The sequence below is a fragment of the Apium graveolens genome, chromosome 7 (genome assembly GCF_009905375.1).
Source record: "Apium graveolens cultivar Ventura chromosome 7, ASM990537v1, whole genome shotgun sequence".
NCBI classification, from domain to species: domain Eukaryota; kingdom Viridiplantae; phylum Streptophyta; class Magnoliopsida; order Apiales; family Apiaceae; genus Apium; species Apium graveolens.
The window spans coordinates 193,471,947-193,485,819 of NC_133653.1; the positions used below are offsets into that span (position 1 = coordinate 193,471,947).

The 13,873-nt window shown below is 33.9% G+C and overlaps 2 protein-coding genes across 2 annotated transcripts; one reads left to right on the top strand and one right to left on the bottom strand.

Annotated features, from left to right (window-relative positions):
• Positions 1 to 4,392: 4,392 nt before the first annotated feature.
• On the bottom strand, positions 4,393 to 7,781 carry LOC141672015 (autophagy-related protein 18a-like). The gene is made up of 4 exons (XM_074478499.1): positions 6,918 to 7,781; positions 5,726 to 5,927; positions 5,252 to 5,378; positions 4,393 to 4,782 (listed from the first exon to the last, which is right to left on the bottom strand). Exons 1-4 carry the CDS (start codon positions 7,668 to 7,670, stop codon positions 4,686 to 4,688), a joined length of 1,179 nt encoding a protein of 392 aa, XP_074334600.1. The 5' UTR covers positions 7,671 to 7,781; the 3' UTR covers positions 4,393 to 4,685.
• A 511-nt stretch (positions 7,782 to 8,292) lies between these two features.
• Positions 8,293 to 13,602, top strand: LOC141675087 (uncharacterized). Its single transcript, XM_074481809.1, has 2 exons — positions 8,293 to 8,774; positions 13,429 to 13,602. Exons 1-2 carry the CDS (start codon positions 8,595 to 8,597, stop codon positions 13,600 to 13,602), a joined length of 354 nt encoding a protein of 117 aa, XP_074337910.1. The 5' UTR covers positions 8,293 to 8,594.
• Positions 13,603 to 13,873: the final 271 nt, after the last annotated feature.

Below are 13,873 nucleotides of genomic sequence, written 5' to 3' on the forward strand. Positions count from 1 at the left end.
GAAGGCTACTCTACCTTGATTAGAGTCTACTCAGCCATACAAAAGGATTCTGGCTTTACCAGGACTGCCAGGACTGAGATTCTCAACAAGATTGCCAACATAAGGAAAACTTGGAGGGAGCCCAATGCCTTGCCTAGAACTTTACTCATTCAAGAGAGAGGTATTACAATTCACAAATCACCTCATTGGTTAATGGAGTTCAGAGACAACAAATGAGTCAGAAGATTTTTCAGAATTGAAGATCAGCTAAAGATTGCCAGTAATGAAACTCTCAAGGATATGCAGTATAAGTTAGATATCAATGAAGAAGATGAAGCTGAATTCTACAGACAACTTCAACTTCAAATAGAGGAGAATGACAGGAGGCTAGGAAAGAAAACCAGGGATCAAAGGAAAAGAAAGTAATTTGCTCAGGCTAAAGGAGCACCCTTGGAAATAATGTATTTCTTCAATTTCATCTCAGCATATACACTTTTATAGCACTTTTGAATTTCTGCTTTGTTACAGTTTATATATTTGTTAAGTGTTTTATTATCATCAAGCTAAACCCAAATTTATGCCTACAGTTCTAGTAGACATAAATAGGGGGAGATTGTTAGGAATATGTGTATTAGGTTGATGATAAGTTAAGTAAAACACTTAAGTAGAAATCTAGTGTTTGTAGCCTCAACGGATAAGACCATCTTGGCTATCCGTTGAAGGAGTAGCCTTACTTAGCAATAAGTTTGGTATTGTAGCACATTTCACTCTCTGGTTTCAAACTGTAATTCTTAGATGTTGTTAGGAAATAATCAGTCATGTTGACTACTAATGGATGTACAAATAGGAGGGCTAATTGTAAATATTTCATGCCTTGTAATTTTGTATAAGTGAAGAAGTGTCAACGGATATTGAAGACCTTCAACGGATAAGAAACAAAGCTTCAACGGATGTCTCTAATGCTTCAACGGGTAATATCCATCAACGGATAAGTGCTTCAACGGATAAAGCTTCAACTGCTAGAGCATCAACGGATAAAGCCATCAACGGATGAAAGCTTCAACGGATGCTCAGTCTCATAGCAGTTGATAGTGACAGTTAACAAAGCTGACAGAGGCACATGGATTGACAGAGATGTGGTAGCCTATTTCAGGAACAGCAGAAAAAGCAGCCATTTTTAGTCTGGTTCAAAATGGAAAGTCAACAGATAATTCCATATTACACTGGATAAAAATGGAATAGAAACAAGTGGAGAACTATTTTCTTATTGTACTTTATCTTTGTCTTCACTTGTAAACTTGGTGATATATAAATCAAGTAGTAACTAGTAATTAGATGTGAATTTTTCCTGAGCTGTTTAGAAATATCAAGAGATCTAGTTTGTACTAGGAAGCAGCTGTGATTTAATTTTGAATCACAGATTTTCTGAAATAACACATCTCTGGTGGAACAACAAATCCACCAGAAAAGTTTTTAAGTTCTTTGTGTTCATTACATTTGTGTTTGAATATATATCTGTCTGCATCAGCTCCAAGCAATTCACACACATTTGATCACTCAAACACTTAGCCTTACAAACTGCTCAAAACTTGAAAAAGTTTTGAGATTTACATTCAACCCCCCTTCTGTAAATCTCATTGTTAGTCCACTGGGAATAACATAGTCCTCAAAATTAAAGTACTAGAAAGTCTTAAAATAAAGCTAATTAAGTTCTCGAATTTATTGAAGCAGCTACACAGACTGCAGCTAAATAGGTGGCACTCATCACAATTCTCGTTTACCCCTGATTTCCTGTGAAAATAAGATAATACGAGTGAGCCAAATGCCCAGTACGAATATAAATAGTAAAAGAAAATTAAGTTTTAAATAACTGAATGTATTGTGTGTCTTATTGACAAAGAGTTTCAAATCAAGACTGAAAATAAAGTGAAACAATATATCCAACAAAAGAAATGCACGATAATAAGTGCGCTGAAACGAACTGAACAAATATAAGGCTGAATCAAGTAAGGTATGTATACATAAGGGTCTCTTATACAAGTATATACCCGCACAAAGCGAAATATAAAATAGAGAATTCTTCCCTGGTAATCCACGAGAAGAAAACACAAGAAATGCACAAAGCATTTCTACAATACAGAGAATCCTTCTTCGGTAATCCAGAAGACGAAAGCACACGATAGCGATCATGATCCTTACACAATCTCATACCCTAGAGATGTGCTTGTATACTCACAGTACCGATACGAGTAAGTGCCGAGTTCACCAGACACTCCGAACTCCATGAACTCGTCTGTGATTTAACCACACATATAGGTTTTAAGAGCCCAACACTTAGGTTTCAAAATATTGCCAAACTTATAGTAGAAACGGAACGGAACAAATACAATATCACAATATAATTGTGAAACAGACGAAATAATAACAATAAATGAGTTGGCAATAATAATTACAAAATAGGGAATATGAAACGAATAAAAGAATGTGTAATCAAAGTACACACTGAATACAAGGGTCACAAGTTTATAAGATTAACTTGACAATAAATATAACGATTAAAGAGAAGACGGATAAATATGTTGAGCAAGCAATTAAATTCTGAAAGTACAAAAGGGTTCCTAATTATAAAATTGATGCAACAATAAATTTAACAAATATATTAATAATTTAACTTGGGAAAGGTTCCTAATTATAAAATTGATGCAACAATAAATTTAACAAATATTTTAATATTTAACTTGGGGAGAGAAAAGATTAAAAACTTTCTACTCATAACTTTGAATATAAGATAAGAGAAGAAGTAGAGAAATTCGTATCAGGAAGGGAACAAAAGTATATAAGCTATTCAAAATTTATAAATATGAATCGCTATAACAAATTAGAAGGAATTGATGAATTTAATTCAAAAGAAAGAAACAAAAATTTGAACCTTATTTTAGCGGTTAAATTAATTCAATAATACGCAAAATCCGGTAAAATCCCCGAACTCAATCTAATCACAAAATGATAAAAAATATTTAAATATGTTTACTTTCTCCTATAATAAAAATATAACTCGTTAAATAAATAATATAGAAATAGACCTGCATGTCATTTGACAATTAATTAAATTTAATAATTAATATCCGGGCGACATTAGCATGCAGGCAACAAATTTGTTTAAGTATATCCTAGCAAATCCAGTTAGCAAATCAAAAAACTTTAGAGAGTTACAAAGAAGTCAACCAGTTAATATTTAAGTTAATTGTTAACCAAAATGTATACTTAATAATTAATGCCAATTAACTCATGAATTAAGAGCTACACTACAACAGGTGATTTATGGCTCATGCACAAGAATTATGCTTGCCTTTTCGTAACCATAACACTAAACAATTATAATATTCTATTCTATAATATATTAAATCTATTATAAAATTCTTTAACGGATTTTATGTTATAAGCACACACCTACTGGAGGTTAATTGGTAACCAAATCTAAAAAAAATTAATAAAGGTGTATTTGTATTTAAAATCAATTCAATAATCTGAAAGTATTTATACTAATCCCAAGTTTTCTCTATAATCAAATAAAAATAATATATAAGATGTATATATAAAATAATGTGAATTACTTGAAAAGTTTTGTATAATGTGTGAATGACAATAGCTGAGAGAGTACACTATTGGAGGTCAAGAAAATAAAAAGATGATTATCTGAAAACACGAGATATACATATAAAAATAACAATAAACATATGTGAATAAATTATCTAGAATTGATGCATAGATCGTAAATTTGATCTCGGATATGCACAGGTTATATAAAGTATAAACAATGGTCACGTCACCGGTTGCAATTGATTCTCACAGGCATTTAATTTACAAGTAATTAATTATACACACCACAAATCAATGATACCTCAATGATACCTGAACCAGCGCAGCTTCAATGCGAATTAAGTTTCTCCTTGCTGCTTTAGTCTAAGTATAATATTTTAGGTAGTAAAATACTATAAATGTGAAAATTTTAACCTAAATAGGACACCGAAATAATCTTAAACCACTGGGCTTTTACGGGCTAATCCACAAATGTAATTAATAATTTTTTTATGTATAATATTTATATTAAAACAAATTTACATGATAATTAAAATAAGTATAAGAACCGACTTAAATTTATTAAAATTAATTTAATAAAATAAAAATATAATAATATCAAAATTACGAGTATTACATGAGAACTTCGGTAAACATGTAAGCACGAGACACAAATCTGACAAACTAAAGAGATTTATGTCCGCGCACCGAGGACAATTTCCCCCAAATTTCCATGAGTTCTCCACTTAATTTGTATTTACAGCCTCCTACATGTTTCGTACCGAGTGAGCTCACATATTGTTTTTTGTAATTTAGATTGATACCATGCTCAAATTGATAAACTTTGAGGGAATATACAATATATACCTTGCTTGCATTTTGTTCTCAAAAAATGACTTTTTTAAACGAAAACGACAAGAAACATAACACAACAAAGAAAAATATCACGATTATTTACGCTAACTATTACTTATGCACAAACAGTAAACACTATCCATGTATATATAACCCTACAATCATGTTAAATTTATTTTTCTCCATCAGCCTATGGTTGCAGCTCACTTGATCAGAACTTTTTGATGCCCAAAACATTAAAAGAAAAAATGTTTACTTTTTTCTTAAAGGATTCAGACACTTTCTTGTTCTTGGTCCTTCAAGAGATTATAGAACTCCAATTGTTTCATCTCTCCGCCACTATCCGGATCAAACTGGCAGCGGAAAAAGCTGCAAGTAATAACACAATAACACATTAGTTTAATGAGTTGTGCTTATTGAGAAAATTCAAATAAAATAATACCACAAAGTAAGCCTTTAAGATAGCTAATCACTCTTCTGTCTTCCTCTTGTTTCTTTATTCTCTTATTTATTCAACTTACCGATTTAAGCTTCAGTTTTCTCGCACAACTAGCAACTAGTCATTTTTACATTATCATTTACTTTCCGTTATTAAATTTTTGGATAGCCTTTGTCCTCCACAAGTGCTTTTATAAAAACTTTTTCAGAACAAGTAGCAACTCTTTCCACCACAAGATTCTAGAAGGCCGGTCTGAATCTTTTTGCACCTCTAAATTAACTCGTGAATAGCCCACCAATAATACTACCGGCAAGGAAAAGAGGAAGAGGACCATAGGGTACAGAGTGGGCATTTTAACACATACACAAAAGAATTAACAGAGTTGAAGTTAACTATTACCTTCCATTCATACCAATGATCACTACAGTGTTCTTTTGTTGGCCAAAGCCAACAATGTACTCAGAACCTTCAGGTACACGAAACTGAGCCACTGACCACTCCGAACTGAAATATCCTGGAAGCATGCCTGCATGAAATACATCATCCATGCTTACGAAATAATTAAAGTTACTAATATAATAGACCAAGTACATTAAGATACGGCCAAGTTTGATGAATAATTAAAACTAATATAAGTGCAGACTCAAATCCCCAACAATTTGGTGAAGATTTTTTTAAAAAGCAGTACTGGAAGAGTGGTAGTAGAAATATTCAACATTCTTATAAACCTTATGATTCAAACAAATTGTGTATCTATGATGCAGTATAAATGATCAGTGTGCAACCTCTTCATCCAAGCAACCCATTAACAAATAACGATTTAACTTCTTATAAATGAAAACTATTTAGGACATTAAAGGACAAGTAGATTACCTTTAAGGAATGGCAGATTTGAAACTGCTGACGTAATGGTACTTGATTTTGTACTGTTTGATCTATCAATTCCAGGGGATTCAGAATCAACCTTTAGGCGGAAAACATGTACCGTTCCCTTGTCGCTTGATACAGCTAGCCACTGAGCAGTGGAAGAGAAAGCTAGGCTGTAAATATCTGCGCTTAGTGAACCTCTCCTAACCTACATCAGGTGTAAGAAGAAGAAAAAAGATATTAATAAATAATCAAAACTAAATTCATAAAAAGGAATCTCTCAAATGAATAGCAACTGCGACGGGGTATTCTTTTATTTGAATAAACTTCTCAAAATCGTAAGTAGGAGAATGAAAACCTTTCTAAAAGTTGATAGAAAATAACATGACAGCACAGCACTCGTAAGTGATAAATAAGCATCACTGGGCCTTGTGATTGAATGATTGTACATTACTAGTAGACAATGGACCTTAACAAAACGTATGCTTCGTACTTAAATTATTATCCTAAATTCCTACTATTCTGACAATAAGCCAAAACAGTTCTATCTGGGAAAAGAGTAGCAGATTAAAATACTCTCCACTTGTCCTTGAATCTGCGTTCCCCGTTATAGATGAGGCCTAAGAGTTCAACAATATTAGGCACGGATAAATTAAATTATACTGTTCTGGTGCCTCTAAAATGAAAAATTGTTTAAAACCCATGTTTAACATAAATTTCATTGATTAAAAATTTTCCTTTCAAGTTATATTTATGTGGATATAATTCTCAACTAGCATACAAGAATAATTATACTTCACAATATTAGACAATCACTAAAAACAAGAATTGGAAGCACCAAACAGAACAGAAGCAACTTCTAAGCTTAAAATTTCTTCGTATCAGATGTTCACAAGTTGGGCAGCAGAATTACCAATCTTTTACATTAGTCAACCACCTAGTAAGTAATAAGTTGCTAGTTATCCACGAAGTGTAAATGAATTGCAATTTGCATCTAATCTCCTAGTTGATTACGGCCTATAAATTACAATGAATATATGTTACCATGACAGAACAACTAAATTATTAGGTCTCTCACTTAAAAAATATATACAGATGTATTCTAAGCTGCAAATATCCAGAACTCAAAATACGATAACTACACCAACAAGCTAACAAAGCATTAAAATGCCACCAGCAATAAATACATATACCATACCTCCTGAAGCAACAAGCCATCCAAAGTATTATACACCCTGACCAAAGTCCCCTTAGTACTGGCAGTAGCAAGAAACCTGCCATCATTGGTAAGTGCTAAACACGCAATCCTGGAACCATGTGCCATAATAAACCTGGTCTTCCCCAACCCATAAAAATGCTCAATTTTAACTTCCCCTTTCCTCAACCCCAAAGTAACCAAAACCATACTCCTCGAAACCTGAGACACTTCACAAAGCCCCTTATCATTCATATACGTCTCGGTGGTATACAAAACCGTCATATCCTTAGTCCCATACACATGTACCCTCTGCGTCATCACAACCACAATCCTATCATTCCTCAATCTCACCGCCATAATCGGTGACCTAACCGTCAACTGACTTTTATACCTGCAATCATGATCATCCCAAACCATGAGCTTAGTCTTCGGAAAGTTACTTTCAGTTTCAGTGCCACTGCCAACACAGACCATAAAGTTACACTGAAACAGCAATTGTACAATACTAAAGCTCGAATTTGGTTGACGTGGAAAGGATTCTTTTACGGCATTGATATCGTAAACGAAGAAGCCTTTGTCAGTGGCGATTACAAAGCAGGAATAATCTTGGCTGAAAGCGACGTGGGAAACGGTTCGGGAGGCTAAAGAAGGGGGGATTGAGGGAGTGGAATTGGAGGACATGGTGGAAGACAAAGGGGACGAATTGAACGGAAAATTAGGGTTAGGGTTTGGAGAATAGAGGTTTTTTATCATGGTTATTGTTTTGGAGGGAGTGTGATGAAGAAAGACAGCAACGAGAACAACTTTACTTCAGATGCTTCTGTCTCTGGTCCGATGTACAAGGTTTCTTTGTGTTTGGTTTTTTTGCCTTATATAGTAAAAATAAATATAAATAATAATAACTCCGTGAATTGATCGTATAGCTGGTGTATTCTATTTTAATCTGGATTTCTATATAATATTATTTTATTTTTTCCAGGCAAATTGCTTTACAATTTGTGAGATATAATTTTTTTCTAGTTAAATTAGAATGACATTATTATAAGTTTTGGAATTTGATACATGTATTATGTCAACAGATAACTTTTTGTTTAATAATTTTGGGACAATTATTTTATATAATATTCTAGTATAAGAATGTAGTTTCTATTTTCCTGAAAAATTATCATTTTTTAGAATTAATTTGAATAATATAATTAAAAAGTAGTGCTAAATGTAAAAAATAACTCGCAAAATAACTCCAAAATATACCTGTCATGTTTTGTTGTGAACTCCAAAATTATTCGTGACGTACACTCTGCACATCATGTTCTTTAAAAGAGAAAAAAAATAATTTTTGGGCCGAGTAGCAAAAGAAGTAAGCCCAATTGTATTAGTGATACCAAGCCCAATTAATCTGCCCAATCATAGTCGTCTTTGCCGAACCTGTGAAATCCCCGGAAATGAGTTGAGTTGAGTTGCGTGTGGACTGTCAATATTCTAAAATTGTAAGCAAGTATATTTGAGAAGAGTCGAAAACGCTAGCTGTTGCTGCTGGTATTGTTATCATTTATTATTATAATTTGATTCTGTAATTTTGTTTGGTTGCCCCAAATTTGATTGGATTGTATTAGGGAGGGGGGGGGGGAGATTTGTGTGTTAATATTGTAGTAATATAATAAAGGGAGGAGAGAGGGGATGTCGTTGAGAATAAAGACGGTGGTGGATAAATTTGTAGAGGAGTTGAAAGAAGCATTGGATGCGGATATGCAAGATAGAGTAATGAAGGAAAGAGAGATGCAGAGTTATATTCAAGAGCGTGAACGTGAGGTTGCTGAACGTGAAGCTGCTTGGAAAGCTGAACTCTCTCGTCGCGAGGTACCTACCTCCTATTACGTTTGCGATTATACTGTTTTTTCATATTTAATTACATTGTAAACAGCTACTGTACTAATTATTTAGGGAACTCCGCGTCTGTTATGATTTGTGATCAACCAAACCAAATACATGTATCTTAGAGTTTATGTGTAATAGGAGTTGAGTATTTTATTAGGTTGCATACAAACACAGAGTGCGCAAATTGTTGTTAGAATTTATACTATAAGCGAATTTGATTAAGGCCGGAGTTGCTGCTGTTAGTTTAAAAGTTACGCATCAGCAAATGGATATTAATTTTGGATATGATAGTATTTTATTTATCTACTATTTATTGTATATGTGATGTTATACATATCCTTTGTAAGCTAATCAAACGTCTTATATATTAGTACACTAGAGGAAACTAAACTTTCTACAGAGAACTATAAGCTTTTAAGTTTTATTAAATTGACGTGGGCATAAAACTAATCTTTGTATTGGTGACGGAAGAAACAGAGTGGTAGCAAAATGCTTAAATGGTTCAGCCTGTGCCACACACTAAGCAAAGTAGTGATAACAAATGTCAGCTCACTTCTATACTGACACGTAAATGATAGGTCAACATGTTGACGCAGAATTACGTTCAGAAGTGGCACTCCTATGTGTTGGTCGTTAGGAGAAAATTCATACAAAAACCCCATTATTGCAGCTTACAGCTGATGCAAATTATGATATATGTAGAAAATTTAGGAAAGCAGTCACCAAACACGTTAAACATGATTTAACCTCCCTATATATGTTTAAGTGCTACCCCATCATTAGCATCGTTTTCAGGATGTAAGATTCTTCAAACCTTGTTAAATGAGAGAATTAATCTAATACAGAATATTTAAGATACAAAAGCTTATATACCTTCATTAAATTCCATTTTTGAAGTTTATTTGCTTATTAATTGTATTACTACTATGACAACACCTTTTATCAAACTCTAGTGGTTCCACCAGATAAGCCATCTGTTTAATCATTCAAAAGATCACACCGAAGATATACTCTCAACATAAGTGGTCGATATTACCATCCTGAGAACGTTCTTCTTAGTGATTGGCATTATGGCATATGCTATATTTTGTAAGCCATCATATTTCTAATCCTGATATACTCAGCAACTTTAAAATTCTATAAATCGGTACAGAAATTAATCCACAGGTTTACTATGCTATGATTACTCATTTGATGTTTATTTGTTTCCTTAAATGTTATCAGTAACATGTGTTTATGTACTATTGATATTTAATACCTTACAATTGTAACTAGCGCCTTTGGGAACTTGTTCCGTTTACCATAGTATTGAAACTTTGAGATGATTATGGTAGATTCTGATTCTTGGAGTTGGCACTCATGTTGTTCTTTATACTTCTGGCATGAGTTTATCTTGCATTTGAGAATTTAAGTCAAATTATTGCCAAGTTGAACCTATCCTGTCACATAGTAAATTGAGTGAGTACTTGACTTGTCCCTAGATTAGTAAACTATGCTAGAAAAATAAAGAAAAAAGTTTACTACAAAAAGGATTTGCTTTTTCCGACAGACTTTACTTAGCTTGAAGAGTTCTAATTGGCTCTTTTTGTGCCTTTCTTACTCTAGGTATTTATAATTTTGTAATATTGTAGTACTCTTTTTAGAGATATTTAAAGACATGGGTGAAGGGGTGGGGGAGCTGTTCCGTGCTGTTATTTTACTTACACGGTTGACATGTTATATCACTCGGAATTGATGATTTCATGAACAACCACACATGTATAAAACAATATTTGTTCTACACGGGGAAAAGAAAAACTGCCTGTAATACATGTTAATCTGTGTTGAGCTAGAATTTTTTAAGAAGCAGCTTAATAGCAAGTGAATATATGATTTGTAATCAGCTAATGAACGAAAGTCAGTAGTTTTAAGCTCTGCGGGATATATTATCAGCATGAAGCACCACTTTTCCTGGTTTTCTTTTATTTAACTTCGTAGCATACTCAAAAATTATTAATTGTTTTAAATTTTAAATTGACATTGCAAACCATTCACATCCTTTTTTTCTAGCGTACAAGTAATAATATCATGGTTGTTAAGGCGTCCATGTGGTGTTATGGCGTGAAAAAGGCTTAAAGTGTCTCTATTGCCTAGCGTACATGCTCCAATTGGGCGCCTCAGGACGCCACGGACGACTTAGGACACCACAGGATGCAACAGACATCACAAAATTATTTTTTTTTAAAAAGACCAGCCTATTGGGCTTTACCTGATCCAGCCCGATTATGGTGATCTTAATATACTCGGCTTAAACGTAATGAAAATGCTTCATTTTCGAGGATGCAAAAAGGATCGGAATTTTAGTTGCAAGATGAGTCCGACACGAACGTTGAAATGGATGTGGATATAGAGGAAGAAGATGTTCCGGTTTATGATGAAGAGCTTCATGGGGAAAGAAGATAGAAGGGTAACCTATGACACCAGGGAGTTACGCTTTTTCTCCCGCCTCAGCTTCACGGATGGGAGGAGGGCGAGAGCTGAGCCCGCACGCTCTATGCAGAAAGAATTCGGTTCAGATTTAGGATACCTATCCAGAAGTTTTCGCAACTCAATCATAGATGATGAAATCATGAGCAGCAAGAGCATCCAGTGATTTTATCAATAGTAGGCGGGAGCTGCTATTGGAATTGGAAACGATCGCTAGTAGCGTACGTAACGAGGCCTTAAAGCACTTGACTAACTCTGTTTTCGGCATCTCTTCTGGGTCAATTCAAGTTTAGTTTGCTACTATGGTAGTTTACTTGCTTCCATCACACATAAGAAAGACACAACTACAGCATAGCTAAAGCGTTATCTGCCGGGCAATAGATATGCCATTTAGCGACTTTCCAGAAATTATGGTGAATAATCTGTTGCACACGAAAGTAGTAGCCATAAAGGAGGTGGAAGTGGCGTTAGAGAGGATTTGGTGCTTGATGATTTTCTCTAAATGTGCTACTGACTTCCAAATCCAGATTGAAACTTATGGTGTGCTACTGCCTACTACCCTGCCACTGCTATTACCCTGCACCCCTGCATAAAAAAAATCTTGAAAAATTTATGTTTTAACTTTTGTGTATTACTTATTTTGTTAATGCCCTACCTGACTTGGTAATTAGTATTATAATTTGTAAGTAATTGTTTTTTATTTAATAGTATTAGTGTTATTGTTAGTTAGTAGCTTAGTATGTAGGGCAATATATTTATAAATTTTACAGACATTATGAATGTTTTCGGCGTCATACGGACGCCACACCAGACGCCACGTTGCCGTACTGTTATAATATACTTAGAAAATTCACATAGATAAATTAAGATGTGATATATATATACACATATGTTTTCCTTTTTGGTTTATTAGTGATGTTATACTTCTTATATTTGCATGCTTGGTAACAGCTAAGGAGTAGTTGTGTGTTCACTTTATGGCTTTAAAAATGCTAGTCCTGCAAATCTATCTTGTTGCCAAGTGATTGTTTAGAATGCCTCAATTTGATCATCAGCTAGAATCATTTTGAGATCAAAAGAAGTGTCAAAGCTGTCAAGTCCATCAAAAACATCTATGTTCTCCACTGTTACAAACTCTGATTCTACTAATTCTTTCTGTTTAGTCTGCTCTATATACGTTGTCATAACCAAAGTAGCTAATATGTACCTTGGGTCTGTACTAAGATTGTCTTATAACATAGTATCAGAATCTTTATTCCAAAGTATCTGAGAGATCATCAAATATTAACGGAAAAATCTTAATAAATATGTATCTTGCTTTTTAGCATATCTATGATACGTCAAAATAATTTAGTAATACTTTTTGTTGATTCCTTGAAATAGAAATATGGTTTTTACTATTTACATTGAGATACGGTTATTTATAGGAATTTTAACAGACTTTATTAATGAATAAATTGAGCCTTAGTGGCTCTTAGTATCAGAGTGATGTATAATTGCCACCCTCGTTGAGTAATGACTATAGTGCACGCTAGTGGAACAGACAAATCAGGTAACGTCCAGCCACCACTATTACTGGCTGCTAGTACAAGGCATATAGTGGCAGATTATTCATCATTACCAACACTGTTGCCTACTTGCCAGTGGTGCAGTATTCCTCATGTTTGTGATAATACCTTGGACGTGTAGAATAAAATTCTCTCCGAACATAAACCAAATTTGCAGGCCACCTTGAGCTACTCTGCCTCTAGTTCTTGCAATGTTCTGTTATGTGTGGAAAAGAAGATTAGCAATGGGAATATGAACCTTTTCAACAACCTTTTCACTAAGACGTCTTGAGCTGAAAGCTAATATAACATCTAAAAATGAAAGTTTTCTTAAGTGTAATATTAAATTGGTGGGTTCCATTCTAGGTTATAGGTTGGACTTTGAGTAGCGGCATCTTTCTAGATGAGCTTAAACTTAAGTTTGCATGTTTAGTAACACTAATGACTACAGTAGTTACATTCCAGTTTGACGGCTTTCAAAATGCCAAAATGCCAGTCTTGCAAATTTATATTGTTACCAAGGTGATTGTTTGGAGTCAAATTTGCATACATGCATCTTTATGTTGGGACAATTCCTTAAATCCATTCAAGTCTTCTTACAGAAACTCTTATTTATCTTTCAGGCGGAAATTGCTAGACAAGAATTAAGATTAAAGACTGAAAGAGAAAACCTTGAGAAAGAGAAGAGTGTTTTAATGGGAACAGCATCCAATCAGGATAACCAAGATGGAGCTCTTGAAATCACAGTAAGTGGTGAGAAGTATCGATGCCTAAGGTTTTCTAAAGCAAAGAAATAAGACCTTGTAGACATAAGGGTTATGGATGAGTTATGACGCTTATTTGTTTTACTTGGAAGCTTACATCAATTTAATTCATCATCGAAATGTAGTTTTCATGAAACACTGTCTACCTTCTTTTTTTTTTTTTTGACAAATGCAGAAAACTTTCATTAACTTCAATATAATACAGTCGGGACAAACCCCCAACTGTCGATACAACCAGGTGGTAAAACAAATATCATACTAAAAACAATTAGATGATTTGTTTCCTGATCGTTTAACACATAGA

What these genes read in the sequence shown, in the direction of transcription:
- LOC141675087 (XM_074481809.1), top strand. Translation starts at nt 8,595, where the DNA reads ATGTCGTTGAGAATAAAGACGGTGGTGGATAAATTTGTAGAGGAGTTG. An exon ending in CTGAACTCTCTCGTCGCGAG is followed by an intron (nt 8,775 to 13,428) that starts GTACCTACCTCC and finishes TTTATCTTTCAG; the next exon opens with GCGGAAATTGCTAGACAAGA.
- LOC141672015 (XM_074478499.1), bottom strand. Translation starts at nt 7,670, where the DNA reads ATGATAAAAAACCTCTATTCTCCAAACCCTAACCCTAATTTTCCGTTC. An exon ending in ATGGCTTGTTGCTTCAGGAG is followed by an intron (nt 5,928 to 6,917) that starts GTATGGTATATG and finishes CACCTGATGTAG; the next exon opens with GTTAGGAGAGGTTCACTAAG. An exon ending in AAATCTGCCATTCCTTAAAG is followed by an intron (nt 5,379 to 5,725) that starts GTAATCTACTTG and finishes TATTTCATGCAG; the next exon opens with GCATGCTTCCAGGATATTTC.